The sequence below is a fragment of the Oratosquilla oratoria genome, chromosome 17 (assembly GCF_046742065.1).
Source record: "Oratosquilla oratoria isolate Oo_2021 chromosome 17, ASM4674206v1, whole genome shotgun sequence".
In the NCBI taxonomy this organism is placed as follows: Eukaryota; Metazoa; Arthropoda; class Malacostraca; order Stomatopoda; family Squillidae; genus Oratosquilla; species Oratosquilla oratoria.
The window spans coordinates 44,506,500-44,519,609 of record NC_134793.1 but is presented as its reverse complement, the minus strand read 5'-3'; the positions used below and the strand labels follow the sequence as shown (position 1 = coordinate 44,519,609).

The 13,110-nt window shown below is 42.7% G+C and overlaps 1 protein-coding gene across 1 annotated transcript; it reads right to left on the bottom strand.

Annotated features, from left to right (window-relative positions):
- Positions 1–2,308: 2,308 nt before the first annotated feature.
- LOC143034201 (uncharacterized) lies at positions 2,309–5,681 on the bottom strand. The gene is made up of 2 exons (XM_076200145.1): positions 4,807–5,681; positions 2,309–2,320 (listed from the first exon to the last, which is right to left on the bottom strand). Exon 1 carries the CDS (start codon positions 5,349–5,351, stop codon positions 5,028–5,030), a length of 324 nt encoding a protein of 107 aa, XP_076056260.1. The 5' UTR covers positions 5,352–5,681; the 3' UTR covers positions 2,309–2,320; positions 4,807–5,027.
- Between the last annotated feature and the right edge of the window lie 7,429 nt (positions 5,682–13,110).

Genomic DNA, 13,110 nt, shown 5'->3' with positions numbered 1-13,110 from the left:
GCTTTAAGAATCATTTAGATAAATACCTAAGTAAGATGCTGTAATTATTATAATTTATGTTATATTATTTGTTTTTGTTTTGTTATAATTTGTCTGTCTGATTTTCATTTATTATTAGTTATATGTCAATTTATTATCATTTACTATTTACCTGTTTGTTTGTTATTCAACTATATCAATGCATTTATTTATGTATATAATTGTTATTTACATTGTTATAGTTTTAATTTATTATTAATATGATTTTTTTTTTTTTTCATCCGACCTAGATTTGGATCAAAAGGTCTCCTGTCGGCATGCTTTGCCTTTGTAATCCTTTGTAATAAATTGCATAGTATTGATATACAAAAGGGGGAAACATATATTCCCCAATCTACTCACAAGAGCATTGTACGATTGTCATGCATTGGCATGACAATCGTAAAATGCCCTTAATAACATGCACGTACACTACAACGTGTGTGTGTGTTGCAGCGTAGACGTTTATTTCAGTACTGAAGGAGGAGTTCGGGTTAATTTGCATCGCGGACTCGCTACGAAGAGGGATACGAAAATACGAACTTTCCTTTTACTTGTATGTTTCACTGATCTTCGTGATTGACTTATGATACTACTAGAATCTGATAGTACAAACCACATGGAATTACGGACAAGACGATCACCATATTACACCCAAGGTCTAAATATACAGGTCAGACCGTTGGAATTCTTCTGCGCAGCTTCTGACGTCATTAGGCTGGGTCCGTTTTCTCTTTGTGAAACACTGAAGAAAACTGTGAAACGCCAAGGAAGACAGGAACTATAATATTTTATATATATATATATATATATATATATATATATATATATATATTATATTCATATATATAGACAGGAACTATAATATTTTATATATATTTATATATATATTTTATATAATATTTGTCAGAATATAACTAATTGCGTGGAGCGGTGCGAGCGAAGGTAACGACATTCCCGAATGACGCGCCAGCTTCAACTGACAGCTATAGGGCCCGCGAACCCCACTTTGAACAGCCAGGTGACGTTCACGGGCCCGCTGCGCCAACTCCCTCGAAATTCGGTCGGAAGTGGTTAGACCTTATATTCTTAGATCTTGATTACACCATAACAAGACACGAACATAATCATCATATCTGATATATTCACCATACCCATATTTCGTCTATTGGCTATTTTCACTCAATCTGTTTTAAACATGGGTCTTTTACTGTTCACATTACACAAGTCTGAGATGGTTAGGAACAATAAACACAAATCGACGAACGGAAGCAGTGGTTCCCAAACTATCTTACCTGACGCCATTACCCTTTTTGCTTCCAGTAGACCCGCACGCCCCGCCCCCCCCCACTCCCTCCCTCTTTCGTTCATGTGAAATGATTCTTGCATTTATTTCTTAGCATTGTTCAGGAAAACAGATTTCTGTTTGTATTAAATTTCAATAATGAAAGCCACTTAAACAAATAGTACATTCCAGAGACATTTTTCTAAGTAACTAAAAACGAAACATTTGGTTCTGTAGTAGTTTTAGTTCGGAACAGCGGCGGCGCCAGGAATTTTTAGTTGGGGAGGCTAAGGGGGGGCTGAGCAAATTTTTTGGGGGGCTAATAGTAATATGATAATACACATATATCATCTTCATTTCAGAAGGGGAGGGAGTTAATGGTAGGGCTAGCACTGATGGCTGACAAATCTTTAGCCCTGGCAATTAAAAATTCCACTTGATAAAATTATTTCAATGAGTGTTTTAAATTTTCAATTTGCTCATTTCAGTTGGGGGGGCTAATGGGGGGGCTGGCCACTTTTTGGAGGGGGCTAAAGCCCCCCAAGCCCCCCCCCCACACTGGTTCGGAACAACGGCAGGACAAATGAAAATCAACACAAAATATCTAATCTCTTTCTTTTGGTAATTAGCCACAAGGTGCGACACTAGAAGTGTCACATGAGAAATATAGGTGAAGCTCGGACTAAGGCCACAGCTTAGTGGAGCTTATGGTTGTAGCTGGACGTGGAGCCTAACGTCAGCGAGGCGGTAGCAGATGATGACGGCGAGGCTCGATGGGACGGCTAGAAGATTGGACGAGGAGATGTTGCTGTATGTGCTGGTCGTGCTGTTCTGCCCATCTCGGCGACACGCCGACCTTTTTTTAAGGGAGGCTGGCGGGAACGTGAGGAGCTTTCCAAGTTCCTGATTGGCTGACCGCTGGCTGGCAGGGACACCCTTGCGAACTACGCTTGCCAACTACAGGAACTTGAAGATTTCTTTGTCAGTGTGTGACGGGTCGTAGGATGCATCACGTCACTACAGTTCAAAGGGAGCGAAAAAAAAAAAGTTTGAACATTAGCAAATTGGAAAAATTGACTTGCAATTTTAAGAATAGATAATTTGAAAACATGACATATAATATTTGGAAAGACTCACGAGACTAAGGCACAATTTATGAACTAATTTAGTGAGATGGATCCTGCTCCTTCTTCCTCACAAGATTAGAAATTCTAGAATTGAAGTATTGGGAGTTTGTGACGAGTCCCTCAGTGGCGTCAGTGTGGTTGGTATCGGTGACGTGTCCAAAACGTGTAAGAATTACCTTAATAGAAAACGGGTTGGAGTGACTGCTATAGTTTTACATTGCATGTATGCTATAGCACATATTTGTTCTTTGAATGATTTTATTATTCTAATTAAACAAATATTTTTGAGCAGATGACTTCACGCCCTCCTTGTATCCTCCTGACGCCCCCTTTATATCCTCCTCACGCCTCCCTAGAGGGCGCGCCCCCTAGCTTGGGAACCAATGGACGAAAGGAAAGATAATCCCCCTCGGGCAGACCTTGCTTTGGAATGGGACCTTCCGTAGTCAGGCTTGTAGATTCCTATTAGCGCTAGAATTTTCAATTGTCTCGGATTTCACGAGGCAAAGGGGTAACTTAGCTAATTTGGAAACCGATATTTAAAAAAAATACGACATAAATTGCTGCATAAATGTATTTAAAATTAAAAACATGACTCTTAACGTTATAATTTTTACTTACTGGTGTGTGATAAGGCTTTATTAATTTAATTATAAGGTAAAACTAAAAATAGGTAATTATTTTTACTGAAGTAAAAATAAGTGGATGTTGATTTCGGTTTGTGCATTTTATCTGAGAGTGTTGAAAAATAATGGATATCACTGTCACGTCCTGTATATGAAGATAATCAATGAGGTAAAAGATAACAACAGTGGTGGCGGACGTACGAAGTGAGCGACGTTTGTGTAAAGAATAGCCTCTTAGATCTGCTGGGAGCCATTTTCAAACAAATATGACTAATTTTACGTGTGCCGTGGCAGACTGCACGTCAGATTCAAGAAAAAGTAAGAGAAAGACAAATGTTAATCGTACCGGAAAAATTCAGTCTTGGATGCAAAATTATATTTTCTATACATTACATGGATTTGCCTATTGATTGGTGCATTCAAATGAAAGTATATATCAGTATACGTCCATTGAAGTCTGTAGAAAATGACAAATTGCTTGGCTTGATACAATTATAGGCTGTTTTACGAATATCATCTGTTATTATAAATAGAGGCTCAAACAATGCTATATGCCGTTTGCAATCATGAAATGAATTGACTTAAATTTCAGACACAATAATGTACAACGATACACCTTTGTAAGCTTAAAAAACTTGCCCCAAAAAGTATTTATTTTCCGGCAAGAATTACAAAATCTGGCGGTGTTTGGTATCAAATCGCTCACTGCGAAAGGTCCTATTACCCACACACCACATACCCTCAGACCAGGCATCCCGTGTTGCCAAATGTACGATTCGTGTTTTCTCCACACAGAACGAGTCTGTAATTACATGAAACTTATACACACTACAATTTTTGCTTAACCTATAATGATCTTCGTAACACTATCCCCCTACTTCCAAACCGTCGACCCGACTGGTTTACAAACTAAAGAACTCACAAAGGGGATTGTCAAACCTAACCTAGTCTAAACAACTACACGAGCACCCTTAACTAAGAAAAAAAAAGTGCATTACCAAACAAAGGATTACAAAGGCGGAGCATGCCGACAGGAGACCTTTTGGTCCATATCTAGGTCGGATGCGAAAAAAAATCATAATAATAATAAATCAATAAATAAAAACTATAATAATGTAAATAACAAATGAAATACATAAATATATGCATAGGTATAGTTAAGTAATAAACAAACAGGTAAATAGTTAATAATAAATTGAGATATAACTAATGATAAATTAAAATCAAACAGACAAATTATAAATTATATATATATATATACATATATATATATATATATATATATATATATATATATATATATATATATAAAATAAATGATAATCATTACAGCATCTTGCTTAGGTGTTTATCTAAATTATTCTTAAAACTTCGAACTGAACTACATTGCACTACCTGTGCAGGAAGTTTATTCCATTCATTAACTACACGGTTGGCAAAGTTGTTTCTACCTACTTCCAAATTGAATCTATTTCCGGACAGTTTGAGACCATTGTTTCTTGTCTGATTCTCATTCAATGTGAAAATTTGGTCACTTTTGATGTTGTCAATTCCCTTTAGAAAGACCTGTATCAAGTCACCTCTGAGTCTACGCTTTTTTAGGGAAAACAGATTCATATGTTTTAGTCGATTTTCGTATGATTTATTTTTGATATTTGGAATCAGTTTTGTGACTCGCCGTTGTACTTTTTCCAATCTGTCAATGTCTTTAATGAGATTCGGGTTAGAGAACACAACCTTGAAAACAAACCTCACAGTAAAATACAACACTTGTTCACTCACTATCTTCTTCGTCCATTACATAATCTACTACCCATTCAGGCATCTTCCTTGGCCTCTTAGGTCGCACCGACGCTGGTCCTAACGCAACTGCACTTTCTTCCTCTTCATCACTGATCTCGCTTTCACTCTCCTTTTCACATTCACGAACAACAGCTTCATCCTCACTATCACCGTCACTCACAAGAACGGCTACTTTCGCATTCCACGTGAAATTTCTTGTTCCAGTGTACATATGCGATCCACATGAACCACCTTACTTCGCTTCCATGCTCCTGGGGAAATGCGATACGTGGCCTCCGACAAAACTTCCTGGACGGTATAGGGTCTTTGCCAGGCATTCTGTAGCTTTGGTGACAACCCTTGTTTCCTACGAGGGTTGTGCAGCCACATTTGGTCACTAGGAGAGTATGTGGCTGGCCTGGAACGCTGAAGATAACACTGTGCCGTCACCTGGCCAGCCACACTAAGACGTTGACACACTCTCCTACGGGTGTCATCCAGACGTTGTTGCATTTTTGCGATGTACTCTGTAGTACACGAAGGGAGGTCTCCACCCGGGAACCTCCCTGTGGCCAAGTCAACTGGAAGGCGGAGCTCTCAAAAACGAGGAGAGCGGGAGTCTACCCTGTAGCAAGATCTAAGAATATAAGGTCTAACCACTTCCGACCGAATTTCGAGGGAGTTGGCGCAGCGGGCCCGTGAACGTCACCTGGCTGCTGAAAGTGGGGTTAGCGGTCCTATAGCTGTCAGTTGAAGCTGGTCCGTCGTTCAAAAATGACGTTGCCTTCGCTCGCACTGCTCCACGCAATTAGTTATATTCTGACAAATATTATATAAAATATATATATAAAATATTATAGTTCCTGTCTATATATATGAATATATAATATATATGATATAATATATATATATATATATATATATATATATATATATATATAATATATAAAATATTATAGTTCCTGTCTTCCTTGGCGTTTCACAGTTTTCTTCAGTGTATCACAAAGAGAAAATGGACTCAGCCAAATGACGTCAGAAGCTGCGCAGAAGAATTCCAACGGTCTGACCTGTATATTTAGACCTTGCCCTGTAGCATCACGAACTGAATGACGATCATCTCTGCTTCGTGATCCGGCAGAGTATACACCTCTGGCCACTTGGTGAAGTAGTCCATCACCAAGTAAGGAAGCCATACGTCCCAGTCCTGTTGGCCCTCCTCACAATACTTGGCTAACTCGTCGACCAGGGTGCGCTTGAACCACTCCACCATGCCATCACTCTAAGGTCTCAGGGGTTGTAGTGCGGGTCTTGTGCACACCCAGGAGTGGAGCGCATTTTCGGAAGACTTTTGATTCGAACTCTTCCCCTGGTCAGAGTGCAGTTCGCCCGGTACACCGAAATGGGTGACGAATTGAATGACGATCATCTCAGCTACCATCTCTGCTTCGTGATCCGGCAGAGCATACACCTTTGGCCACTTGGTGAAGTAGCCCGCCGCGACACAGATGAACCTATTGCCTCGGGGGCTGCAGGGCAACGGACCAGCGATGTTCACTGCCACTCTCTCCATTGGAACTCCAACTTGATACAACCATGTCCTTCGAAGCCGTGGAGTATGCCCGTCTCACCAAGGTCTATACGTCCTGTGCTAGCTACGACAGGGGTTCCCCGCGCGCCCATATCTTGCCCTTCAGTCGCGGGCGGTACACCTCAGCCGGGTGATGTTGTTCAAACCAACGTTTGAGAACCATCAGTACGCTCTCATACGACGTCTGATGCCCCGAGTCAAATGGTCCAGCACATCCACGACTGGTCTCAGACACGCCACGAGTTGTACTGCTCGCTCACCGTCATCCCAGTCTTGAGCATCCGCTAACAGCTCAAACTGGGTGAGGTAGGCCTCCCATGCCATCTTGCCATCAAAGTCGGCAGGTTTCCTACGTTCCGCACGACGAGGAGACCCCGGTGGAGACGTTTGTGGGCTGCCCACTTGTGACTGTACGTCACAGAGGAGGGAGAGGACGAAGCACTTGAGGCGACATTCTGGAATTCAGGTGTTTATCCAGCTTGGCACCATGGGCGATATTCCCATCCACGACCCTGGTCCTCAGACCGGTTCTCGTTCATTGCTCGCCGTACGTCTGCGACTTCCCGCTTAATTGATACATCTCGACTGATGCACTTTAAAAGTCGTGTTGCACACTGGCCACCTGTCCATCCACGTGCAGACGTCTCCGCCTTGCGCTGTGCCTGTCTGAGTCCCAAAGCCCCTGCTTGAAGTCGTTCAATTGTCTCCCCATGGTCTCCATCATTTCTTCCTGAATACGAGTATTCTTTACTTAAGGTTCGTCGTCATGCGATTAATTTTCCACATACGCACTCGAGTGCGTCGCTATGGTTACCACTCGTTTCGTCGTACGCTGTCTCGGGCGCGTCACCATGGTTACCACTCGACGCCTCGTCGTCATGGTAACACTCCGCCATGTTGTCTGTGTTATGGTCAACCTGGTCAGCCATCTTGCCTCTCTATGTTACGTAATTATCAGCGAATGGAAAACATGCCACTCTATTAAAATCCAATCTAATTCCGTTAATCCTGCTACTGACACCATTTGCAACGAATCTAGACGTTTATTGCAATACATAAACAATCGAACAAACCCACAAAAGAATCAATAAAGAACCTCTCAACATCAGACTCCACCGTGTGGTGAATAGAAGTTGGGACAAATTCTCCTCAAGGCAATACGGAAGAAAACTAATACTCCCAAATGGATGACGGATTGGCTGAAAAATTAGATCGAAAAAAAGATACTTTACACCAGAGTACAAAACGAGGAAACACACATCAGACCTAAATATAACGATAGGGTAAGAATGGTTAAAAAGAACACGCGTATAGAGAAAATTTGCTATGAAATTATGGTTGCCAGACAAGCGAGATCCTACCCTATAGGGTTTTATCTATACAGAAAAAGGAAAGAATAGGCCCGATTAAAAACAACGAAGCCGTCATAATAGATTCGGAGGAAAAATACGAGGCGTTTAACAAAAATTTCTCGCGGTGCTTACAAAAGAAATGTGATATGGTACCTGACTGCGACCCGATTTTCAGTGGGGATGAAGGAAGTAGACTACCTAACATCAGCATTAGTAAGCTAGAAATAGTGAAACAGATTGATAGACTTAAAGCTACAAAATCCCAGGGTCCAAATGAGAATTTTTCAAGTGTTTAAAGAGTGTAAATTTGAAGTTTGCGACCAGTTAACAGAAATATTTAATAAGTCTGTTGACAGTGATTTTATGCCTATTGCTTGAGGCAGACAAATATTGTTCCTGTTTAAAAAATCGTCTATATGTAACTACAGGTCCACTTTGACACCATTTGTAGGTAAAATGGTTGAGTCGATAATAGTTAATAGAATCAGAGATCACATTGAGAGATATAATCTTATTCGTGACTCACAGCATGAATTCTCCAAGTCATGTGTAACTAGCCTTCTATCTTTTTACACTAATGTCTACGAGGCGTCAGATAGCAATGATAGTTACGTTGTTCTTTCCTTTGACTTTAGCAAAGCATTCGACATGGTGCCCTACCAGAGACTACTAAATAAAGTCAAAGCCCGTAGCATATGTGGAAAAGTGTTTGAATGGATTAGAGCTTGGATCAGTGATAGAAAACAGCGGGTCACCATAAACGGCGTAAAATCCAAATGGGGGAGTGTTTCTTGTGGAGTTCCCCGGGGCTCGGTTTTGGGTCCCTTACTGTTCATTATGTATATTAACGATTCAGAAAATGGGATTAATAGTGATGTTAGTAAGTTTGCGGACGACGCTAACATAAGACGCCCTTTTTTCGCCTTTTACGACAGGGTTCGGTAAAAAAGGAAATGTATATTCAAAGAAGTGGTACAGGACAGTATCAAGAGAGGGGGGTGGGTATTATAATGGAGGAAAAGTCACAGTATGATACAGTAGCACAATTTTTCTATGAATAGAGATTTCCTCTATCGCAGACAAAAAATATTTGTGTCTCTGGTCCGTAAGGGCATCCCATATAGACTCTAAAGTATCAGCTGCATGCTACTGAGCAGATTTTAACCCCACAATAACATGCAACCAATAACCCAAACGTTTAACAAAAATTTGTCATACAAACACAAAACCAACACTAAAGGTTCACGGGAGATACTCGGAATGTTTCGAAATCGAGAATGGCTTGAGGCAAGGCTGTGTTCTACCTTATATGCTGTTCAACTTGGTGATGGAGGAAATAACTAGGACAATGATAGGTAGAGAGGGAGGGTATGATATGTAAGTCGTTCCGGAACTTATGCTACTGATTACGAAAAGGCAAATATGGACGGATATATTAACATAGTTCAGGCTGGTGCCATGTGATTTTATTCAACAAAAGGGAGGAGCATCTGGAATAATCAGTTTAGACTATATAGTGGTCCTCAATCTGGGGATCATGGTCTTTAAGGGAGCCATGAAAAGAATTTAGGGTGACATGTCCTACATACATACATATACCAAGGCTTTTTCCCCCTTACAAGGGGGGTAGCCAAAAAGAAAAAGGCGTAAAATCATTCCCACCCATTCCATCCCTGAATACACTCCACACCCCTCCACCCTCCCTCTTATCTTAGCACCTCCTGAATGACGGGTCATCCCTGCACCTTGTCCACTGCCCTGGGTCAGAAGCAGTGTTGCAAGACACAGCACATCCACAGCAAGGCCGCTTCGTTAAATCGGCGACCCCCTCTCTCCGTCCCCCCATTGCATAAAATGAGAGGACGGAGAGAAATCCCTTCGGGCTGCGTCAAATTTTGCTCACACATACTACCTCACCCCCCATCCACCCGCCCATTCCACCTCATGCTATCACAACATCATCCATATACAACCACTCTCCATTCACCCCTTTCTTCTGTCCTCTCCCGTCCTTCCTCAACAGACATTCCCCTCTTCCCCAAAGCCCCCTTCACCCCATCCATCCACCTCATCCTAGGACGCCCCCTCATGTTCACTCCCCCCACATCTGCCTTCCACACCTCTTTTACTAGTCTTTCTTCACTCATTCTTTCCATGTTTCCATACCATCCTAATATTCTTTCATCAACCCTATCTCCCAGCTCCCTTTCCACCCCCGCTCTCCTCCTCACCTCCTCATTTCTCACTCTATCTAGCCTAGTAACCCCCATCATACTTCTCAGACACCTCATCTCAAACACATTCAAACTCCTTCTCTCTTCTTCTCTTATGTTCCATGTTTCTGCCCCATACAGTGCTGTTGGCACAATCACTCCTTCATACAGTCTCCTCTTAGCATCCATTCCCAAATGTCTATTCCTCATCACACTCTTTAATCCACCAAGGCATTTACTCGCTTCTCTCAATCTACATTCTACCTCCACCTTCACTCCACCTTTCCCTGCCACATTTGCACCCAAGTATCTAAAACTATCCACTTCCTCCAGTCGCTCTCCCTTAATGCTCACTTCCAGTCTACTGCCACTTTCACCCCTTGTACATCTCATCACCTTACTTTTACCCACATTTATCTTTAGCTTTCTTCTATCACATACTCTCCCAAACTCTGCCACCAACTTCCTCAATCCCTCCTCCGATCCTGCCACAAGCGCAGTGTCGTCCGCAAACAACATCTGGCTCACCTCCCACTTTTCTCCATTTTCTTTAACCATCTCCAATCCCTTGCCCACTACCCTTGCATTTACCTCTCGCACCACCCCATCCATGTATAAGTTGAACAGCCAGGGTGATATAACGCATCCTTGACGAAGTCCCACCTTTACCTCGAACCACTCACTCTCTCCATTTCTAATCCTAACACAAGCTCTACTATTCTCATAAAAACTCTTGACAGCTCCCAGAAGCTTTCCTCCTATCCCGTATATCTGCATAACCTCCCACAGTGCCTTTCTATCTACCCTATTGTAAGCTTTTCCAGATCCATAAAAGCCCCAAAAACATCCTTCCCCTTTCCTATAGCTTTCTCACATATCTGTCTTACCACAAAGATCTGATCTACACAACCTCTACCCGTCCTAAATCCACACTGTTCCTCACCAATTACTCCTTCTGTTCCTCTCCTAATCCTCTCAACCAAGATCCTCCCATAAGCCTTCCCAACTACACTCAACAAGCTAATCCCTCTGAAACTACTACATTCACACTTGTCCCCTTTTCCCTTGTAAAGAGGAACTATACAGGCACTCCTCCAGTCCTCCGGCACTCTACCCTCTCTCCAACAAACATTAAATAACCTCACCAACCAGTCCACCATCACTGTACCTCCCTTTTTCAGACATTCCGCATGGCATCCATCCAGACCAGGTGCCTTACCTGCTTTCATCATCTTAACAACTGCCTTCACTTCATCCTTCCTTATTTCTCCTCCATTCTCCTCATTCATCACTCTCATTTTCTTCGCACTTCCCACTGCAGCAATCTTTCCTTCCCTATCCTCCTTCACATTTAGCAACTCCCTAAAATATTCTGCCCATCTTCCCCTTACTGCCTTCTCTTCCATTATCATCTCTCCATCTGCACCTTTTACCTTTTCTTCTCTACTTGATTTGCCTCCTCTTCCTCTCTTAATTTCTTTCCACAACATCTTTTTATTACTTTCAAAATTTTCTGTCAAACTCTTACCCCATTTCACATCTGCTCTCCTCTTTGCAACCTTTACCTTGTGCTTTACTTCTCTTTTCTTTTCTTTGTACCTCTCATATGACTCCCTCGTCCTATTTTGTAACCAATCTGTGAGAGCTCGCTTCTTCTCTTCTACAACCTTTTTTGTCCTGGCGGAGGTAAAATAGGATAATTGTATTACAGCAAAGGGTTTCTCTTTATCAACTTTTTATAATTATTCCTTTTTACCTTTTATTTTGGCAGGGTGGGATTTGGGAGAACAATGAAGGGGAACTACACGAATGTTGAACATTTGTGGTGACAGGCCGCTGGTCAAAACCAGACTGGCCGTCACACAACTCGAGCTAGACCTATATACTCGCCGTAGTTAGCAAGACGTCTCGGCCAGCTCCAGCCAGCAGTCAATCAGAAACCCGGGAAAGCTCTCCAGAGACCTTCGCTGAGCCGCCAGCCTCCTTTAAAAGGACGGCGTCTTGCCGACCATCCTAACTGCCGAACTCGTCGCCATCAGAGAAGCTTTGAATAAAGTCAAAGCTCTCCCCCGTTCCCCAATGCAAGTAGTCATCCTATCGGACTTCCAGTCCAGCCTAGACGTGATACAGAGTGAGTACTGCAAAAGAAGACCGGAAATCCTCAAGGAAATCCTAATCCTTTCAGAAGATATCGCACGACGCGGACTCCGTCTTCGTTTCCAGTGGGTGCCCTCCCATGTAGGCATCCATGGAAACGAGATGGCCGACCGAGCCGCCAAACGAGGGGCCCTAACCTCTGAAGAGGATTGCATCTCGCTCTGCTTTTCAACAAGTGATCCCAACAAAAAAACTGACTAAGCAACATGGGATCTCTGGTCAGAGGAATATGCCGGGACTGCCGCTACCCGAGGCTGGTCCATCAAGACATGCAATAAGGGGACCTTCTGGACCCACCCTCATCCACTTCCAACCCACATTCTTCACCTCATCTCAAGAATCCGTGTCAACCACTGGCGAATCCGCTACCTGAAGACCGTCTGTGCCTGTGGGACGGAGCTGGTCTCTTTCCTCCACTGCATATTTCTATGCTCCATCCTTCGTAACCACTTCTAACCGCTGCTGAACCTCCTTGGAAAGAACCCCCCAAGAATGTCTAAGTTATATTCAATCTCCGACCACCACAGCATCATTATGGCAGCCCACCTAATCCCCACCTCACCAGTTGGACACTTATTATAGATGATAGCGCCAATGGCAGCCCCTGACGCTCACCATCTTCCCGGAGACGGACTAAATGTACTAGATGTACACACTAGTACCTCCAACTGTCTAGCAACACATCACACACAACTAATATTGAGAAACTAAAAGACAGTCCCTAAATCGGATCCCTCCGCTGGCACTAATTTTTAAATAGAAAAAAAAAAGAGAGAGAGAGACAGACAGTTCTCTAGAATCAACACAGAGCTCCAAGAGGTCGGACGTCCCTTTACTCTAGCTCACTCAACAAGCGCCCAGAAATCTTCGCCGGCCGGTGGTGGCGAGGAGATATATCTCCTTTGCTGCTGCCGGTCTGGCACAGGCCGACCTCTTCGTTGACGTAGGCAGGCGGGTTTACA

Coding starts and splice junctions, on each gene's coding strand:
- LOC143034201 (XM_076200145.1), bottom strand. CDS start 5,351: ATGCAACAACGTCTGGATGACACCCGTAGGAGAGTGTGTCAACGTCTT.